The 19284-nt window shown below is 36.9% G+C and overlaps 2 protein-coding genes and 1 long non-coding RNA gene across 7 annotated transcripts in view; 1 reads left to right on the forward strand and 2 right to left on the reverse strand.

The window, feature by feature from the left end:
• Positions 1–429: 429 nt before the first annotated feature.
• PPP1R15B (protein phosphatase 1 regulatory subunit 15B) lies at positions 430–8013 on the reverse strand. Its single transcript, XM_014076266.2, has 2 exons — positions 6548–8013; positions 430–2732 (listed from the first exon to the last, which is right to left on the reverse strand). Exons 1-2 carry the CDS (start codon positions 7778–7780, stop codon positions 2520–2522), a joined length of 1446 nt encoding a protein of 481 aa, XP_013931741.2. The 5' UTR covers positions 7781–8013; the 3' UTR covers positions 430–2519.
• On the forward strand, positions 8004–19257 carry LOC148044654 (uncharacterized). Of its 2 annotated transcripts, none has more exons than XR_015697320.1 (3): positions 8004–8117; positions 17058–17163; positions 19122–19257. It is a non-coding gene; the product is annotated as an uncharacterized LOC148044654 (long non-coding RNA). The 2 variants fall into 2 exon arrangements; XR_015697321.1 differs by lacking the exon at positions 8004–8117 and adding an exon at positions 11128–13487.
• PIK3C2B (phosphatidylinositol-4-phosphate 3-kinase catalytic subunit type 2 beta) overlaps positions 14125–19284 on the reverse strand; it is a 105863-nt gene continuing 100703 nt past the window's right edge. For all 4 annotated transcript variants that reach the window (XM_087720022.1, XM_087720020.1, XM_087720021.1 and 1 more), the window contains 4 exons: positions 19116–19197; positions 17418–17524; positions 17180–17308; positions 14125–16101 (listed from right to left, as the gene is read on the reverse strand). In XM_087720022.1, the coding sequence (XP_087576148.1) occupies positions 15913–16101; positions 17180–17308; positions 17418–17524; positions 19116–19197 (507 nt within the window). In that variant the 3' untranslated portion in view covers positions 14125–15912. The remainder of the gene's footprint in view (positions 16102–17179; positions 17309–17417; positions 17525–19115; positions 19198–19284) is intronic.

Genomic DNA, 19284 nt, shown 5'->3' on the forward strand with positions numbered 1-19284 from the left:
GGCAGTGTCATCATTTACATTTACTGTAACAATTTGATACATCAAAACAGAAGAGTACTGTCAGAAAGCTATTTGGAGAATTCCTGAGGGAATCCAATTTATGAACTGGGTCAAGTGTATCATTGTTGCCAATGTTTTTAATTCTAAATATTTTGTATTTCTCCTGCCATTGTAAACTCTTCTGTCAGCTTATGAGCATACACTAGGAATAGATCCAAGAGAATCTATTTTGGGACAACCTTGAATAAAACAAATTCCATAAAACATTTGGTATCATCCTTGTGTACTTAACAATAATTAGCAATTCCAAATATTTAATAAACTCAAATTATAAAAGCATTTATGTGCTCCCAAGGAATACCTTATTTTAACCCAGTATCATAGCTGCACAAGTTTCCAGATATTTTAAAGTTTATTACAATCCATAGATTAGTTTTAAAGTGTTTTATTATATACAGAAATATATATTTAAATATAAAACAAATGATACAATCAAATCTTTTAAGCCTGTATAAACAAACAGTTTTCTGTCTCTTGTTCACCTTTCTAAAATGATATAAAAATAAAATTCTGATAATTACAGTTTTGATTTAAAGTTTTAGAATTAGTTTTTCATGCCTTGTGACTTAAATAAATTTATAAAGATATCCTTCATTGTAGCACCATGAAATCATTCTACACAGAGAGAAAAAAAACCATGAATTTTTATTTCAGGAATCTGCACTCATTTTAAATGGCTTCAGACTAAGAAACAATATCATCATTCCTTCCAGTAGTCAATAACTGACCAATAAAAGACAATACTTAAAACAGTATCAAGATAGAAAATGTTTCTATCCTCTGTGGCTTTATCTGATGTGTGTTTTATATAAGTTCCAAATACACAAGTGTGCAACTAAATTGGAAATGTCATTGTGTCAGATAGCACAATGAAATTTTATAGCACAGGGATTTTTCAGATATATATCAAGTATTCTACATATAAATCATCTAGACCAGTGTTTCTCAACCTTGGCCACTTGAAGATGTCTGGACTTCAACTCCCAGAATTCCCCAGCCAGCATTCACTGGCTGGGGAATTCTGGGAGTTGAAGTCCAGACATCTTCAAGTAGTCAAGGTTGAGAAACACTGATCTAGACTATTACATATCAAAGCATACTTTTGTGTTATATCGAAAATGTTTTTTTAAGGACTATTTATTCTATTAGAATTTACCTGGACTAAACCACAGAGTGCTTGTCATTATAACAAACAATTGTATAAACAATGAGGTCAGTAAAACATAAGATTAAAAAAAGTAAAGCCATTTCTTATTATTTGTGTTAAGTACATATTGTAGCAATGGGTATTATTGGCATGCCTTCTTCCTTCCTTCCTTCCTTCCTTCCTTCTAGAAAAGTACACCTAAAACTAATCAATAACTTAAACCAATGTATTTATCCCAATAATTCTGAATATGGATTTATAGCAGCTATTTGGAAAGCATACAATAATCCAAACATATATTCTGACTAAATAACATTAATGATTAAGAATAATTACTGCATTAAAAATATTTCTAGAACTATCCTTAGAAATGATTAAATTGCTGTAAGAATATACTGATTATTTTGGTAAGCTTTGTAACCAATCAGCATTACAAATATTGAATGTTATTTTTTTCCTGTAAGTTTGAAATTTCTAGAGCAGGCTGCAATCAAATCAGTGTATTTTGTATTTTCTTTACTACAGTGTTTACTGAGAGCAGATTCCTTCTGAAACAATAAAGAAAACTGCTGCAGAATTTTGGTGATCTCTTCACAGCAGCTATATCCATTAGACTGGTATATTGCCAAAAAATGTGGAAGAGTGTATTATTAACTTAATTGGTGGTTCCTATGATTAGCAGCCCAATACTGTTTGCAATTTTATTGTATATATACAGCATTCTATTCCAACCAAATAATAATATCTAAAAATATAAGAGATACTTTTATGCAGAAATGTTTTGGTAAAATCAAATATGCAAGAAAAAGACCAATGAGGAGTAGACCATATTATTGTATAAACTCATTTCAATTATAGGAAATATAAGATTACAATTTTCAGGTATATACAAGTATAAGTACAGGGTGCAATTTACAAACTTTAAATCAGAACTGCATTGTTGGGTTCCCAACCCAATAAATATACTTGAAAATATTTTTCTCTTTTCAAAAGTGCAAAATTTGACACATTTCTTTCCTTACATATATGTGAACGAGACAGAACACACACACCCACAAATGCACAAGGACGCATGTCTGGATTGGCTTTTGCAAAAATAGATAAATTATCATTAGAAAGGACCACTTATGCACACACTGGATGTTCAAAAGACTTGTTTCAACACTGCATCCAGCTTTTATACCATATTTGTTGGCAAAGAATTGAGAAAGTTTTACAATTACTCCAATTCTGAGTTTTATACTATTAGAGGCAGATGTCTTGAAAGATGCTCATATCATTAAAAATATTACCCTGGATAATTAACAAGGGTTTAAAAAATATCAGGTCTTTCATAACACATTTCCTGTAATCTATTACGGATTCGTTGCCTGTGCTCTACTGTTAAGCAATATCCAATAGCATCTTCAGTCTCTTGAATTCGTTTATGGAATCGGCATCCATCACGTGCAAGTTCTTCCCAAGGTCCCTTGCGATCTTCCTCAATGCTTACATAATACTCAGTAACTTCTTCAAGAAAAGTCACCTATGTAAAGTATAAAGTTATATCAAATTAGCAGACATTTACATGATGTTGTTTTATAATATATTTGACATTAAAATAGCATATTTTTAAATTCTACTATGTCATTGTGGAAGAGATTCCTGTATAAAATATATATTTCATTTGGTGTTTATGTTGTGGTATAATCTAATATTTATATAAATAATCTGTTACTGCTTTCTTGCTAAGTTATTTATTAAAACTACATGGAAACTTCTCACATAAAGAAAATCAGCTGCGTTTGGAGGTATACTCTGATATGTTATGATTTTTTTCTCAACTATGAATCATAGGAGTGGAAGGGAGCCTGGTCCAACCCCCCTGCCTAAGGTAGGTAGTCCTTATGCCATTCTGGACAAATGAATGTCCAATCTTTTCTTGAAAACCTCCAGCAATGGAGTATTCAGAACTCTGGGAGGCAGGCTGTTCTATTGCTTAATTGCGCTCACTGTTGGGAAATTTCTTAGTTACAGGTAGGCTCTCTCTTTAACAAGTTCCACATGTTGCTTCTTGTCCTGTCCTCAGGAGAATATGTCAACTCCCTCATTTCTGTGATTGTCCCTCAAGTACTGGAAGACAGGTATCGTGTGACCTTCTCTTTGCTAGCCTAAATATAGTTCCCGCAACTGTTCATCTTATGGTTTAATCTACAGACCTATTTGTTGCTCTTCTCTGGACACTCTTTCTAGGGTCCCAACATCTTTTTTATCCTGTAAACAGAACTGGATGTAGTATTCCAAGTCCACACTAGCGTGGTATTAAAGTAGCACTATTCTCATGATCTTGATGCTACCCCTGTATTAATGCAGCCTAGAACTGCATTGGGATTTTTTTTTTTTGCAGCTGCAGCATACTTAAATGGTGGTCCTTTAGGACCTAGATCCCTCTTGCAGTTACAGCTATTGAGCCAGGTATTACTCTGTTTCCCCGAAAATAAGACCTTCCCAGATAATAAGCCCAATCTGACTTTTGAGCACATGCGCTAAAATAAGCCCTCTCCCGAAAATAAGCCCTCCCTGAAAATATTGCAACACAGCAGCAGCCATGAGGTGATCATGCTCATCGCCTCCTGCATCTCAAAAATAATAAGCCCTCCCTGAAAATAAGGCCAAGTGTTTGTTTCAGGGGTCCAAAGAAAATAAGACCCTGTCTTATTTTCGGGAAAACATGGTATCTATTCTATACCATATTTATTTTTTTCTGCCTTACTTTTCTCACCACTGAACTACATCTTATTGGATAGGCCCATTTTTCTTGTTAAGATCTTTTTGAATCTTGAGTATATCTTTCAAAGCTTTAGCAATTTCTTCCAGCTTGGTATCATCTGCAAATTCGATGAGATCCCCTTTAATCCCCTCATCTAGATCATTTATGAAGATGTTGAAGAGCACTGAGACCAAGACAGAACTCTGAGGTACCCCACTGCATGCTTCTCTACATGTAGATGTAGTTCCAATTAAAGGCTACATGCCAAGTGCCGTTAATCAGCCAATTATAAATCCATCTGGTGGTGATATTTTCTATCCCACATTGTTCTATCTTACCAAGAAGTAGGCTGTGTTTTGTAGTCTATATTGCTATTGTTCCTATTGACTTGACCTGACTTGTTGCTTCTTCCATGTTAAGCTCAAATGATTTATAAAAGCACTAGTTATATATGATGTTTGTTTGTAAAAAGAACCCTCAGTTTATAGCAATTAAAGTTTAATACATTTTAGCTATTTAAGGAATCAGGACAACATATACTAAGTATTGGACCATCAAAATGTTAAAACAGTAAAAATCTAACAAAGAATTACTGTAACTTCTCTCCCTTCCCTCATTAATAGAATACTATTTACCTTTACCTACTTTACCTTGCTTAACAATTTTTTTCACTTACTTCTTTTGTAATCAGGTCAAAAGCTTATATTTAAGTTATCCTAAAACAATTTGTCCTATATTACTTGGCATTTTAATGTGGTGCTAGGGTTATACATACAATTATTCCACTCAAAGATAGTATCTTCTTACAAAATCCTAAGTTACATCAGCTTTTCCCTCTGTGCCTTATCCTTTCTTGCCTTTTACATCATTCTACAATTCTCTCTAGGGTACCATTACCAGGTCATGTAATATTATGCTATATATTGCATACAGATCTTCATTAATTTTCTGTGTCACTAGAAAGATACACAAGGGACTTGAAATTTGTTTTGAAAGTAGTTAGTGAATGATTTACAGGGAAAGGTGATCAAAAATACACAATTTTATATCTTTAGGAATTTCTGAAAACATGTTATTTTATGGCATCTTTATTCCCTCTAGTTCTAGACAATATAAATTACGGTAGATGCAAGCTGTATTATTTAACCAGAAGGCAAAACTAAAATGGCAAAAATGCTAAATTATCATTAGAATAGGATAAAAGTCATAAGATTAGTCTATCAACCAAGGGGAACAAAGACTTCTAGAAGTGCACCATCATACATATTTAAATTATAAGCAGTAAATCATTAACTTCATTTTCTTTAGAGTTATCCACTATACTGCTTCATAAAAGCTAGTGCAAACTAGTGGTTAAAACAAGAATAACATATTTTGGATAATTCAGGATATTCCCAACAGCTGTCATGCCAGCTAGAGCATATAGTAGAGTTCAAAATATGTAGCAGACACCAGAATGGGTAAGCATGTCCAATTAATGTGTCTGTATATAAAAGCATATTTAAAGCTGATATCAGACAGCTTTAGAGCTCACTGACCAATCACCCTCTCTAAGCCTACTTCAGGTTACAAAACTGGAATTGAGTTTAGATTCTTGAGGATTAAGAGAATATAACTGTCTCAATAAAAAGTAGATCCCTTATGTTAAAATTGCAAGTGCTACATATACTGTTATTTTTCTTCATAAAAAGAAACACTGCAGTGAACATTAATTTTCAAGTCTAAAATTATATATCAGTTAAAGAACACTAATTCCAATTTTTCAATCTAAGAACAATTTACCACAAAGACTTTTGCAGAATACTAAATAATATAATTAAATGCTCTTTTGAAAAGTCATCCTAGGGAATTTCATGTGTTCAGCCACACAGAACTACTTTAAGCACTATATTATCTGATCACTGCTTCACCTAATGAAGTTACAAGTTATCAAGAGCAAGCAGCTGCAAAAAACCATACAAACTTGCACCAGATAGTAACACTTCCAACTTAGTAACTCATCAGCTGGAGGAAAGGGGGGAGAGATCTTTTAATATAGCCACAGAAAAAGCGAAGCAGCTAAATTATGATTTTGTTCTAGAAAAAGCTGTACATAGTATGACAGTGTCTCCATTAGTCACATTTAAATCAAAGAGCCTGGCCTTTTTTGCATTAAATGCCCCATTTTAATTAGATCAACAAAATAAAGTAATTAAAATACAAGGAGTACTCTTAAGAGCATATGAAAGAGAAAGTCTAATTTTTCTTTAAGAAATATCTCCAAATACTTGAAATTTTTTTAAAAAAATTAAAAAATTGTTGTTTGAGCAAGCAGAACTTTTGCTATTACATCTTGGATCCCTGAGGCCAAATCTCTCTAAAAAGTCTTTATAATCTGAAAACAATGAAGCAATTTACTAGGAGGCTGGGATAATGCAAAGTATAAATTCAAGATTTAACTTTCATTAAAAAAATTGATCCACTACTTAAACCATACACTTATCTTTTGCAAAGGTTATCCCAATTTTTTGCATATTCCAGAATGCAAATGAATTCACTATTGAAAGAATCTCTCCTAACATTAACAATATACAAATAAAAAGTAACCATACCTTTTTCTTCTTCTTACACTTTTCTTTAGAGAGGATGCCATACCTCACATTTTCAGTGCTTCCATTATCAAACAGGCGAAGCTGACAGCTAAGTAAGATACTATGTTGAGAGGGGCTAAGGCTTAAACCCGGTGATCCTTTCAAGTCACTTTTCCCTTTCTTTCCTGCAGTCTGAAATGGTGCCTTAAAATGGAAAGGGTTATAAGGATCGTCCAAATTAATGAAAGAATTCCACAACTTCAAATTTTCAGATTCATCTAGGCTACCAGACTCCCATTCATCTTCCTCACAAGAACTTTCACTCCAGGAGGAAGATTCCTCTACCACCTCGCCTTCATTTGACTCTCTTTTCCAGCCTTCTTCTCCCATATTTTCAGCCGTCTGCATAGCTGCTGTGAAGTTCCACGGGTCGTATGGATCGGGGGTACAGAAAGAGTTCCACAGATCACTGCTTTCTCCATCTTGGCTTATTTCCGACTCTGAAAGGGATCCTTCACTGTCAAAGCCATCGTCGTCGTCTTCCTCCTCCTCGTACCAATCCTCCTCCTTCTCTTCGTCTTCATCGTTGCTGTCCTCCTCGTTCTCATCCCCGCTGCAGGCGCCCCCCAGAATGTAATCGATCAACTTGTTAGTACAGGCCGGTCTGGCCACCAACGGCAGGTGGGCTTCTATCTCGGAGCGAACTTCCGCAGCCGCTTCCCGCTCAGCGCCGTCGCTATCAAGAGACTGCGAGGCCTTCGCGGGATCCCGCTCTTCTTGGGCTTCCCCACCACGGTCCTTTGGGGCCCAGGCCTCCCGCAGCTGCTCCTCGACTTCCAAGCTGTGGTAGCCGCAATCGGTCTCTGGCTCGTCGAGAACGGCTTTATGCGGCTGCCAAGGGGCCGGCTGCAAGAGCTCGGGAAACTTAGCTCGCAGAGATCCGGCCACGGAGTTGTTCTTGTCGGTGCCCCCCAGCACGTAGGATGAAGAGACCACGCGCAGCTGGTGCTGAACGGCCAAAATGGGAGACAGGCCGGGCGTCTCCCACACTGGCACCAAAGTCTCCGGCGCGGTGGCGTGGACGTCGGAAGGCAGCCAGAAGAGGGGACTGATCGGACCGGGCAGAAGGCGCTGCAGTAGCTGTGCCAAGAGCCGCAGCAGTGAAAACGGGGCGTCGGGCTGAGAGGCCGGCAAAGAGGGCGGGCAAGCGTTGAGGCGAGAGGCCGCCTGCTCTCCTTCCCTCAGGGGTTCCATGGGTGGTGGTGCTTCCTTACCTCAGCGCTTCCACCCGAAGTGAATCGGCCGCTTTTGTCGGCCTGTGACAGTTGAGGGATTTCTAAGGGGGAAGAGGGCGCTCCCCGAGCTGGCCCATGCCATCTTTTCAGCGAATGGCGGCGACCCTTTTTGGCTTTTTCACGGCACGTTCCACGAGAGGAATAAAATGGCGGCGGTCGGAAAAGAAGACCCCTTTCAGGAGGGAGCAAACGCGCAGGCGCCCATTTCGTAGCAAGGTGGGAAGAAGTGCAGCCTCTACTCCAGTTTCCAGAAAAGCAGCCGGGAGGAGGTGGGCGGGGCTTTCATCACCATCCGGGTAATGTAGACATCCTTTGACAGTTTGCGATTAGTCAAACGTAGCCCCGCCTCCGGTCGAGAGGGAATGGGGCTAACTGGGAGGTTGCCACTGCCCAGGGATTGCATCAGCCAGTAGTTAAAAAAAAAAGTAATGAACGATCAGAAGTAGTACAATTAGCAAATTATAGTGAATGCATATAGTTCAATGTAAACCTTATAGTTTCTCTTGACTCAAGATTTGACTGCTACCTTTGCCAGAAACAATTTAGGACAGCTGTCACCAACTGGTGGTCCGTGAGAAAATTTTGGTGGTCCACAGAAAAATTATTTACATTTTTTATATTGCACTAAATACTATTTATCTTTTAAAAACATTCATATTAGGGGTCCACAGGATTTAAAAATTTGAATTTAGTGGTCCCTGAGGTCCAAAAGGTTTGTGACTCCTGCTTTAGGAGATATCCTACCTACATCTTCTGTTCTTTTCTTCAGTTAGAATGACACCATCCATGAGATGTTTGAGGAAGGAAAGGATAAACCCACAAGAACCGTTAACAGGAAAAGTGAACCTTGGATTTGTTAACTCAGATTTGGGGGATCACCGGAGAGCTTACTAGCATTCAGAATTGGAGTACTTCATTGCAACATGTTACAGATTCTACTTCTCACGCAGATTTCCAAGTCCATTTCTAAACTTGGAGTTGGGTGTTTTATTTCTTGCTGCTAGTTGCTGGTGAACATATAGGCTGTGCTCATATAACACTTCAAGCTCTAAACCAGGCTAATAAACCATTGTTGTGGTCACATAACACAGGCAGCCAAAATATACCGCCCATATTATATCTTGAGATGGCATGTTTTATTGACCCTGTAAAGTCAAAACGTGATCTAGCCATTATGATTTGTAATCATGTCTTATAAACTGACATAAACTGCAAACTTGTGAAGCCTTTATAAAAAGAATAGAAAGTGTAGGAAAAATATTCCCTTTTACAAATTGGTGCAAAAGTTAGGTTGCTCAAAAAATAGTAATAAGATAGTAGTAGACAAGACTTCAAAGGTTGTTTAGTTTGGTGGAACCACTAGATAAGCTAGGCTTGTTTCAAGGATAGCAGAGAATCAGTTGAGATTTTAGATCAAAGTTTATTTGAATTCTGCTTCTACTAGAAATTAGTGTGCAGCTGGAGATTTTGCATAATTTTTTTTTACTGAGAACCATCTTTTAAAGCTCATCCCAATGTAATCCATCCAGAAAGACTGGGTCAAGAAAGAAACTCAGATAAGCAACAAACAAAAGTTTGACAAAATTAGCTCAAACACCTAGGATTTGCATTTCTCCTTTTGCCTATAGAGCCAGCAATGACCCTTACATGACCCCATAAGAATCCAGAAGGTATAAAAACCAAGCTCCTCTCAATTCTATTTGGTCAGCTGGCCCAGAATCACATGTGGTTGGTGGTTCTGCTTCATCAATAAAGAGAATCTTTCTTTCCAATCAGCCTCCATTTTATTTCCAGTGCTTTCTCCCAGGATAGAATAGGATAAAATATTTTATTCAATTTTATAAGCTATTTTGTGATTTAGTTCTCACTATATAATTAGGAAATTAACTCAATATTTTAATTAGAGACATCCTCATGTGCTGATTAGTATGTTCATTCATTAAATACCAACTTGCAGAATTTGTAGGGTATGTTTAAGAAAATACATTTCTATTATTGTGGATTAATTACATACATGAAATATCAAATAACAAGTACACCACTTTTTTTCTCTTGGAGACTAGGCACTTGCACAAGAAAAAAAATCAATAGCTGAAGCTTCCAAACAATTGCTTGATTCTCTTTCTTTTCCCTAAACAGAAATCTATTAATTACATCAAGTACAGGGCGGGGCATAACCTTTTCCTAGGGGGTCACAGCAACACTTGTAATAACAACACAAATAATTCATACACCATTCGAAAGCCCATCAAAAACTGAGTTTATTGACACGATTTAATAGTCAGTATGACCACCATTAGCCCTTCGAACAGCATTCAAACGAGGTGGATAAGAACACAACAAATCTTCAAACAGTTCCGTTCGATTTTCCAGATTTTTCAACACAGTTTCCAAATTCATTCTCAAAGTTTCAACCGAATATCGATTTTGACCTTGCTCCTGAATCATCAGAGCTTCCACTTCATCCTTAATCCTTAATTATGGCCCCAATGTTCTCTGCCGGATTGAGATCTGGCGAATTTCCCGGCCAGACGTCATTGCCCCAAAATTCGACATTGTTTTCCTTTAACAATTGCTGAGTCGCATTTGCATTTCCGAATCGAATTTTCCAGCCATTCTTAAAGCAAATTTAACATTTAATAGCTCATTCAATTCAGTTTTTTATGGGCTTTAAAATGAGGTGTCGCGGAAGTTGTAAACTGCTGTCGATCTTGCTGTGACCCCCTAGGACAGTGATGGCGAACCTATGACACGCGTGTCAGTGCTGACACGCGTAGCCATTTGGGGTGACACGCACAGGATTTCATGCGATTCATTCTCGGCTCCTGCACGGCCGCCGAGGATGAAAGAATCTGTGCTGGAGGAACGGGGGGGCGGGACGTGTGATCTTCCCCCGCCCACACTCACTTACTGTATCGCCGCCGCCCCTTTCTGAGCGCAGGGGCTGCTGGTAAGGCGTGCGTGCCGTGCGCACACACATCATCAGCGCGGCGAGGGAGGACCCGCAGGAGAGGAGCGCAGGAACAGTGCGCGCCTCTCTCCAGTCAGGCCGGCACAGAGAGTCTACTCCTGGGACTGTCGGTTACGACCGCACCACAGCAGGGAACAGCGGAGTGCCAACGGGAACTGTGAGCGCCATTAGCAGCAACTATAAATTGCGCAAAATTATGTTTTTGTCGAAGTGACACACAACGCGAGTTATGCTTGATTTTTTGCCGATTTTTGACACACCATGCCAAAAAGGTTGCCCATCACTGCCCTAGGAAAAGGTTATGCCCCGCCCTGTACATAGGAAGGTAAAAAGTATGATATATTAGCATTCCCTCTGTGCCATTCTTGGAGTTTGAAGGTAGTTTAAGGGACAAAATGATCTATGGCATCTATTTTACCACTTAATATGCCCTCAGATGAATCTCGACCCTACTCATTTTTGGAGTGCAGATGTTATCATGCCACATAAAGCCTGGTATGAACCTGAAACTCATGGAAAATTGTATAATGGCCAAGAGGACCATTGGAATTATCCATTGTTATTGTTGATTTTCTGATGTTATAATACTGTTGCAATACCTGTGCAATCAATGCTATTGGTGTCATTATGTTGCTAGGTAATTAACACAGTCAACCTTAGATGATCCTTGTGTCAGTCATCCCACATTTCTACAATATAAGCAAACCAAAAAGCTTTTAATTTTCTTTTAGTAACTTGTAAAAAATGTATCAGTTGCACTGATAAATATATTCTACTCCTACTGAAGGTTCTCCCAAAAGTACAGTCAGATGTTGATTGTTAAAGAGGAAAATGTGCTTTTTGTTCTTTTGAGTTAAATTCCATAAGAGGAAAAAAAATGACCTTGGTGGTTGGGATGCTGTGTTTTCAGTTATTAATATATCCACTGGTATACAGTTTTTGAAAACACAGATCCTTCTCCAATTCAAGAATAAGCCAGGGTCACTGCCCGGGGAATTCTGGGAGTTGAAGTTTATCCATCTTAAAGCTGCCAAGATTGATAAACCTGGAATAGGCAATTTGTATCTTATGTTTCCCAGAGTACTTTTAAATGTTGTTAGGTCTCTAATAATAGCATGCTCTGCAAATGGTTCATTTCAAGAACAAATCTGAATTCAGATTAATAAGAGTGATTAAGATATGTCTATGGAAAGGAGAGGTGGCTTGTCTGTTTTATAGAGAAGCAGACTGCACCTGTTTTGACAATTTTAGAAATAGGAATTAAAACTCTTTATCAGTCTGAGAACAGCGTTCATAGCTATCTAGGGGTAGTCAACTTTTTATACCTACCACCCACTTTTGTATCTCTGTTAGTAGTAAAATTTTCTAACCGCCCACCGGTTCCACAGTAATGGTGATTTATAAAGTAGGGAAGTAACTTTACTTTATAAAATTTATAAAGCAGAGCTACAGCAAACCCTACCGCCCAACATGAAAGCTGGAACGCCCACTAGTGGGCAGTAGGGACCAGGTTGACTACCACTGATCTAGACTCTAACTGGAGTTAGAGTGACTGGAGTCACTCTAACTCCAGTTTCCCTAACGTGTGGCTGGGATTACATCTCTTTATGCAGGCCATCCTCCTTGCCCTACCTGGCTTCATTAAAAAGTAATAATTTGAATTAAAAATGGATTTTGGCATATTGTGAAAGCAAATACTAGCTTCCAGCATTATCTACTTTTCCAGAATTTTAGCAAATATAGATAGTTCTTGACTTACAATAGTTCGTTTAGTGACTATTCAAAGTTACACTTGTGACATGACTATTTTTCATAATTACAACCTTTGCAGCATCCCCATCATCATGTGATCAAAATTCAGATGCTTGGCAACTGTTTCATAGTTATGATGGTCATGAGGAGTCATGTGATCTCCCTTTCTAACCTTCTAAAAAGCAAAATCAATGAGGAAACCAAATTCACTTAACAATTGTGCTACTAACCAAACAATGCAGTGTTTCATTTAACAACTGTGGCAAGAAAAGTCATAAAATAGGGCAAAACCCACTTAACAAATTTCTCAATTAGCAACATAAATTTTGGGCTCAATTGGGGTTGTAAGTTGAGGACTACCTGTAAATTATTAGTCACATGCAGTTCAGTATTTTATTCTTATGCCCACCTATCCAAGAAGAGAAAAAATCAATTTGGGATAAAAGGCAATACCTTTCAGGAAAGGTAGAAGCAGTGGCAGGCAACATTTCAGTAAACTACTATACTACTTTGTAACTAGTTATGTGCAGCAATCTTTTTGTGAATGAGCAAGATGCCTTCAGGAATATATGTAATTTATCATGGTCAGAATAATAGTACAATAACATCAAAACAGAATTAAAACATGAAACACATCATTTAGCCTTATTCAAAGAAGAGGTAAAATGACCAAGTAAATTGGGGGCAACTTGGAATGGCAAAGATAGTAAAACCCTATTGCAAAATATTCTTAAACTATTTTAGAGCATAGGGAGATTAGAAAACCTGTTTTGCTGGTCTCTTTTTCAGGCTCCTACTGCAAACTTACCCCTGTGTATTCCATAATCTTGATCAGATAATGTTGAACATGGCTTTCATCATAATGTGAGGAAGTGTTTGAATGTGAGGTATTATCAATGTCTCTTGGGCATCTCTTCAGAAAAAAGTACCATAATATAAGAAGGTATGATTAAATTGTTTCATTAATTAATAGCTCCAGAGAGGCAGGCTTCTTACATCACACAGACCGTCTAGCACAGCTAAGGGTAGAATATAAGAATGCATTGGTATAAAGAGGCCCAGCTCTTTTCCAGAGTCAAACCTATGGAAAAATGAAAGTGAAGAAATTTCCATGAAATATTCATTTCCTGAACCATCAGTAATCAGAGAATCAAAAATAGGATCATAAACACCACAGACATCTGCTCTGGGTTATTGTATCTTTGTTGATTCTATTTATACGGAAAGCTCTTTTTCAAGGAAAATTGAAATTTCTGTTTTCATGAAGAACTAAATCAAGAGTTTAACTTCTGTTTTATACAAAAGAATATTATGAGTGAGGAATTAGGAATGTAATTTCTTCATGTAATTTTAAAATAGTATCAGTTTTCTCTAAATGTATCTAAACTAAGAAGGGAAACAATAGTTGGTGTTAGCTACTCATTTTCTATTCTTACTTTTCTTACCGAATGGGCTATAGTTCAACCATTTTTACAATACATTGAAGGAAATCTTACAATATTTTATGTTCATGACATAGTTATTTGAAAAGGCATATATATTTCCAATCCTTTTTCTACTAAAATGGATATACTACAGTCTCTATTGCATTCCAATTCCTTTATTTATTTCCAATGTCACCATTTTACAACGTAGAAAGACACAAGTATTCATAAGATGCCACCTTTATCTCATTTCCTATAGAATGGAAGATATAATCAAAGGCCATGCCCCAAATTCATTCATATAGTTGTCTCTTTGAAATCCAGTTACATCATTACACAAAGTAAAAAGAAGCCTTCAGCTCAAAAGAGAACAAAAATGATTTCTCCCACAAGTTTGCTTTTTCCTCCAAATAGAACTCGGCATGAATAACTACTTAAAAAAAATTGAGTTCACATTTTCATATCCTGAGAAACATGCCAATTTTTTTTTGGTGAGTTCCCGCTGTAAAGAGTTCAGCAAGAGCTAGAAGATGGTAGGCATTGAGGCAAGGAAGTGGTGTAGAAGTTCTTGTGATGTGGAAAAACTCTTTGTCTCTTTTAAAAATATTAATAACAATAAAAAACAACAGAAATTATCTTTGCTTAAGACAGAAAAGTTTTCATACTTGGTAATTTCCCGAACCCCACATCATTTCTATAAAGTTTTACTTCTCGGAGAAAGGGCAACAATGCAATTTGTCATTGCCAACAGCTTTAAACAATTGTTACAATAACATCATAAACACAAATACTTTCAGAAGTTCCAGCCACTTTGCCTCTCACTTGCTATCTTGGAGGAAAAGCCTGTCATGAATAAAAGTTTTAAAAACTCATTAATATGTTATTTATTTCAATTATGGTAAGTAGCCTGGAAATAAATGACCATGCTTTACAAATTGATGGGCAAACAGATCCTTGGCTAATCTAAAGAATTAGTACTTTGACACTGTGATTATGAAAAGAGGAAATCAATGACTCCCTAGCTTGGGTAAATGAAAAACTCTTTGCTTCTAAGACTCAGCACAAATTTTCCCATCCAATCTCTTGAGACTGACTAGAACATCATATATGTAAGAGACAATTTAGAAAAGCTAAGATTGAAAAATAAGACATTGCTTTTAGTCACATTAAGATCAAGGCCTTTGTTTCTGCATGGTTGCAGTCAACAACAGAGTTGCCTTCTGCCTTCTCCAAATAAGTCCAGATGTTTATCCAGGAGAGCATGCTTTTTAGATTCTATATCATAAGAAATCAAAAATGTAAGTTCTACGCTTGTGCAAGTACTACTGCTCTCCTTTGGAAGCAATGTCTCCATGATGGCTTGTGATGGAGCACACTAGCTCCTGTCCCAGAGATAAGGGTTTAAATCTTCCATTCATACTGAATCCACATATCTCCCAACCCATCACACATACTTATGCAAATGTTCCTTTAAAATAAAAAATTACTTATGAAAGTCCAATAAGAACTTAATTTATAACATTCATTACTCTGCAAAATTCCTCTCCATCTAGATTCCATCCTACAATTCACATCTGGCCTCAAATTGTTTTAAAAAAATTAAAAATATTTCAAAGGGGAGGGGGAAGCCTTTAATATTTAAACCCTCCCCCTCAGTTAAGTCATTGCTCCCTTGACACAAGGTAAATGTATTCAAAGATAAAAGTCTACAGCAGCCATTTCAAGTCATAGGATTTCCTATCATGACTTAACCCCAACATGTTCACTCTCCACAGGAAATTAACTCTTCATTTGCACAGAAACAAAATGTCCATCTTCTTATTTGCAGAAAATTAAATCCTTCGAATTTTATACCAGGATACAACTCCTGGAACATGCACTAGTTCCCAGCGACTTCCATGGGCCAAAGTAGTTCCAAAGAAGCTAAGGCTGCCTTCCTGCTTCTCACATGATCCCATGGCTCCTAAAGCCCAGTTCAAACCACCCCATCTTCTCCTGTGTCAGATCTAAATCTCGTAGTCTGATTATAACCTCGCCAAGGAGGATGTTCTCCCAAAAGCCCTCTTCACTCAGGACACTCAGATGCAGCTCCCGCTGGTGCAGATCTCCTTTAGGAATTCCATCATAGACAAGCTGGAAGATATCAAAAGTTGCAGAATATTAGACTTCTCACCTCTAACTTTCTCATCATTTATCAAGTGCCTCGTTTAGCAACTGTTTGCAGCTACTACAGTGATGAAAAAGTAACTGTAAGGCAAAGTATATTTTAATATACTATTTAAAATAAAATTTATTCTAAAATAATAAAAGATTTTTTATTAGACAGAAGTGTATTTTTGAAGTCAATTTCCTTTGATCACTTCCTACATGAGATTTCACTACATTTGCTAGAATAATATGGTTAGTATAGCCATATCAATAACTAGACAATCACCATGCCTAAAATCTGCTTCCTTGTAAATCAAATTAGTCTTGCTAACTGAGCATCATCTCTAAGATTGGCTGTTGGGTTTCAGATATTTCTTTCCTTAGATTACCTAGGAATGCCACTACTTTAGATTGTTTATGGAATGTGTGCATTTAATTACCAGGTTATTTCTCTGATTTATTGTTTCATTCATCCATTTTATAATCCTTCAAATGCACAACAAATCTACTTTATAATTTTTCAATACATGCAAATAGAATAATATAATTTCAATTGGCAACATATTAATGGATAAGACAATATTTTAATGCCTGCTGAATCACATACAGATCTGGCTACTCTTGATAGATAGGCACCTTTTGCATAGCAAGTGCATCTCAGTTTTGCAAGTATTAGAAGCTAGAGGCAATGCATCAGATTGTAATTCTCTGTACAAAACTTATGCCATGTTAATTAGAAGTTTTGTTGGTTGTAGTTGTGTAAGCTACACTGTAGTATGAGCTTATTTCATACAATTATCACCAGAATGAATAGTCTATATTCTGGCTTAAGCAAATTGATAATTTCAGCAAAGGTTTTGGAATTGAATCCACTCTTTAAATGTTAAATCTCCAGAATCAGACAAGCAGCGAGCTCAAAAAGTAAATTCATTTCTTTTCAGATTCTACAATGCTTTCAGAATGAGTCAGCCCACCACTTTATCTGCTCCAACTCTGCCTGTACTTGGGACTTCTGAATCTATACAAGGGCTACTTCATTTACACAAGGTGAACAAACAAATACCATTTCATTATAAGTTGGATTGCAAGTTTTTCGAGCAACTTTGGTTTTCCTCTTAGTGGTTTTCTGAGGATCCGGCAGAAGATAAGTCTTAACATAAGGATCAGGATCACTGCCATCCTGAGTAGGCTGCTAAAAGAGAGAAATAAAGTCGATTAGATGAATCAATTCTTTAGGCTATATAAATGTGCAGAAAATTGATTAGAAGACACCATTAGAATAGCTAATGTTAAGCACTTACGAGGCCACGAATATGCATCACCATTATAAAGAGCTTGTTGTTCTTATAGGAGATTGATAATTTCACCTCCCCACCAACTTTTCCAACTGGTTGGGACCATACAGCATCTAAGAAAAATGAATATAAATTAAATTATATTTTGCTTAGTATCAGAGATAGGGGCAGCTACAAAGAGCAGAAATATTTGTACTTTTTCTAAAAAATATTTGTCATACATTTAAAAATCCCTTTTAAAAATCTAAAATATAAAGAATATTAATACAAAATCAATGTAACTTAATGTCCTATATATTTTGCCCCATTTTAACTGATACATGAATTCTCATTTGAATTTCTTGAGTCAATATAAGAAACGTTATGTTTGTTAAAAGTCTAAAGGGTTCTCTATAACAGCTGCCTCCAATTTTTCCCCATGGACAGGGGATGACGATGACACATGATTTCATGTGCTACTTAGATCCTGTGCCTATGCAAATGAATCTTTGCTTACTAGCGCAGCCATGGGTCCATGGCCTAGGGGTTGAACACCCCCTCCTCTATAGGATTGACAAAGAACTAGTGCAAGATTGGAAGATGTGGAAAGACCTGGCCTGTAGAATCACCAAGAGTCAGGCACAACTTGAATGGATAACATCATTATCATAAGATTAAACCCATAAAAAGCTGTAGTTACTGTATGTGTATCAGGTGAGTTCCAAACACAGTGAAATGGGTTGTGTACTGCTGTCTGATGGAAAATGTTAGTAAAAACACTTCACAGAATATAAGGTGGTGCTTACTTAAGGACCAATCATTTAGCAACTGTTCAGACTTATGTCTGAATGACTACTTAAAACAGGTCATTGTCTTACATCAGTTGCAACATCCCTGCATTTATGACTGTGATCCAGGTGCCAGGCACCTGGCTTGCAATTATGACATCACAGCTTCCCATGATCATGTGAATTTGCAACCTTCTTTAACAGCTTCCTATAAGCACGGTCAACGAGAAAGCCAATAGGAGGTCATAAATGGTGACCACATGATGTGCTTAATGACTGTGAGATTGCTTAACAACAGCAACCAGAGTATTGTAATTTTCATTTCGAAGAGGTAAAGTTACATGACCATGTGCTTTATAACTGCTTAGCTTTCCAAAACTTAGCAACAGAAATTGTGAACCCAATAACTGTTGTTAAATGTTGTTGTTAAGTGTTTAGAGCTTAGAAAATGAAGCTATATTGTATATAACATTCTAAATATAGACTCTACATATCAGGACATAATACATCCCTTCCTGTAATTCTTTTGAATACCAGGACTAGGACAGCTCTTAAAGATTATGACTTGTACATAGTTGTCTAAACAAAGAAAGATCCATGAATGCAATTTCCAGAAGGTTTAAACTCCATAAATGGATATGTGGCTACGTACATCTGATTAGTTCCAAATAAAATTGCTTGTGTGGTGCCTCTTATTGATCATTATACGTACAGTTCAGGTCCTGAAGAATATATAACCACCCCTGAATAAGTTCTTAAGAAGAAATAGTAAATAACCAATATTGTTTTCTTCTTCCAATGGAATGCATGAAGGACTTTCTCCCAAGATAGGCTGCATGAAAATATTTTATTTATTCCTCTCAGGACCAGCTATCAGTCAAACATGGAATATCTTGAAGCAGATAACTCTTACCACTTGTATAATAATGATATTTACTTGCAGGTTTTGGTGCTGGATTGGTTCCTGCAGCAATTTCGTCCCTTGGAAGAGGGTGGAAAAACGTGTATACCAGGTCACACTGCAAGAAAACCTCAACATTAGAGACAATACACTACTTATTCTGCAAATAATGTATCACTTATTTCTGTCCCCACTCCCACAGTGC

The sequence above is a fragment of the Thamnophis sirtalis genome, unplaced genomic scaffold (genome assembly GCF_051295495.1).
Source record: "Thamnophis sirtalis isolate CommonGarterSnake01/CBP01778 unplaced genomic scaffold, rThaSir2_p1.2 scaffold_7, whole genome shotgun sequence".
NCBI lineage: Eukaryota > Metazoa > Chordata > Lepidosauria > Squamata > Natricidae > Thamnophis > Thamnophis sirtalis.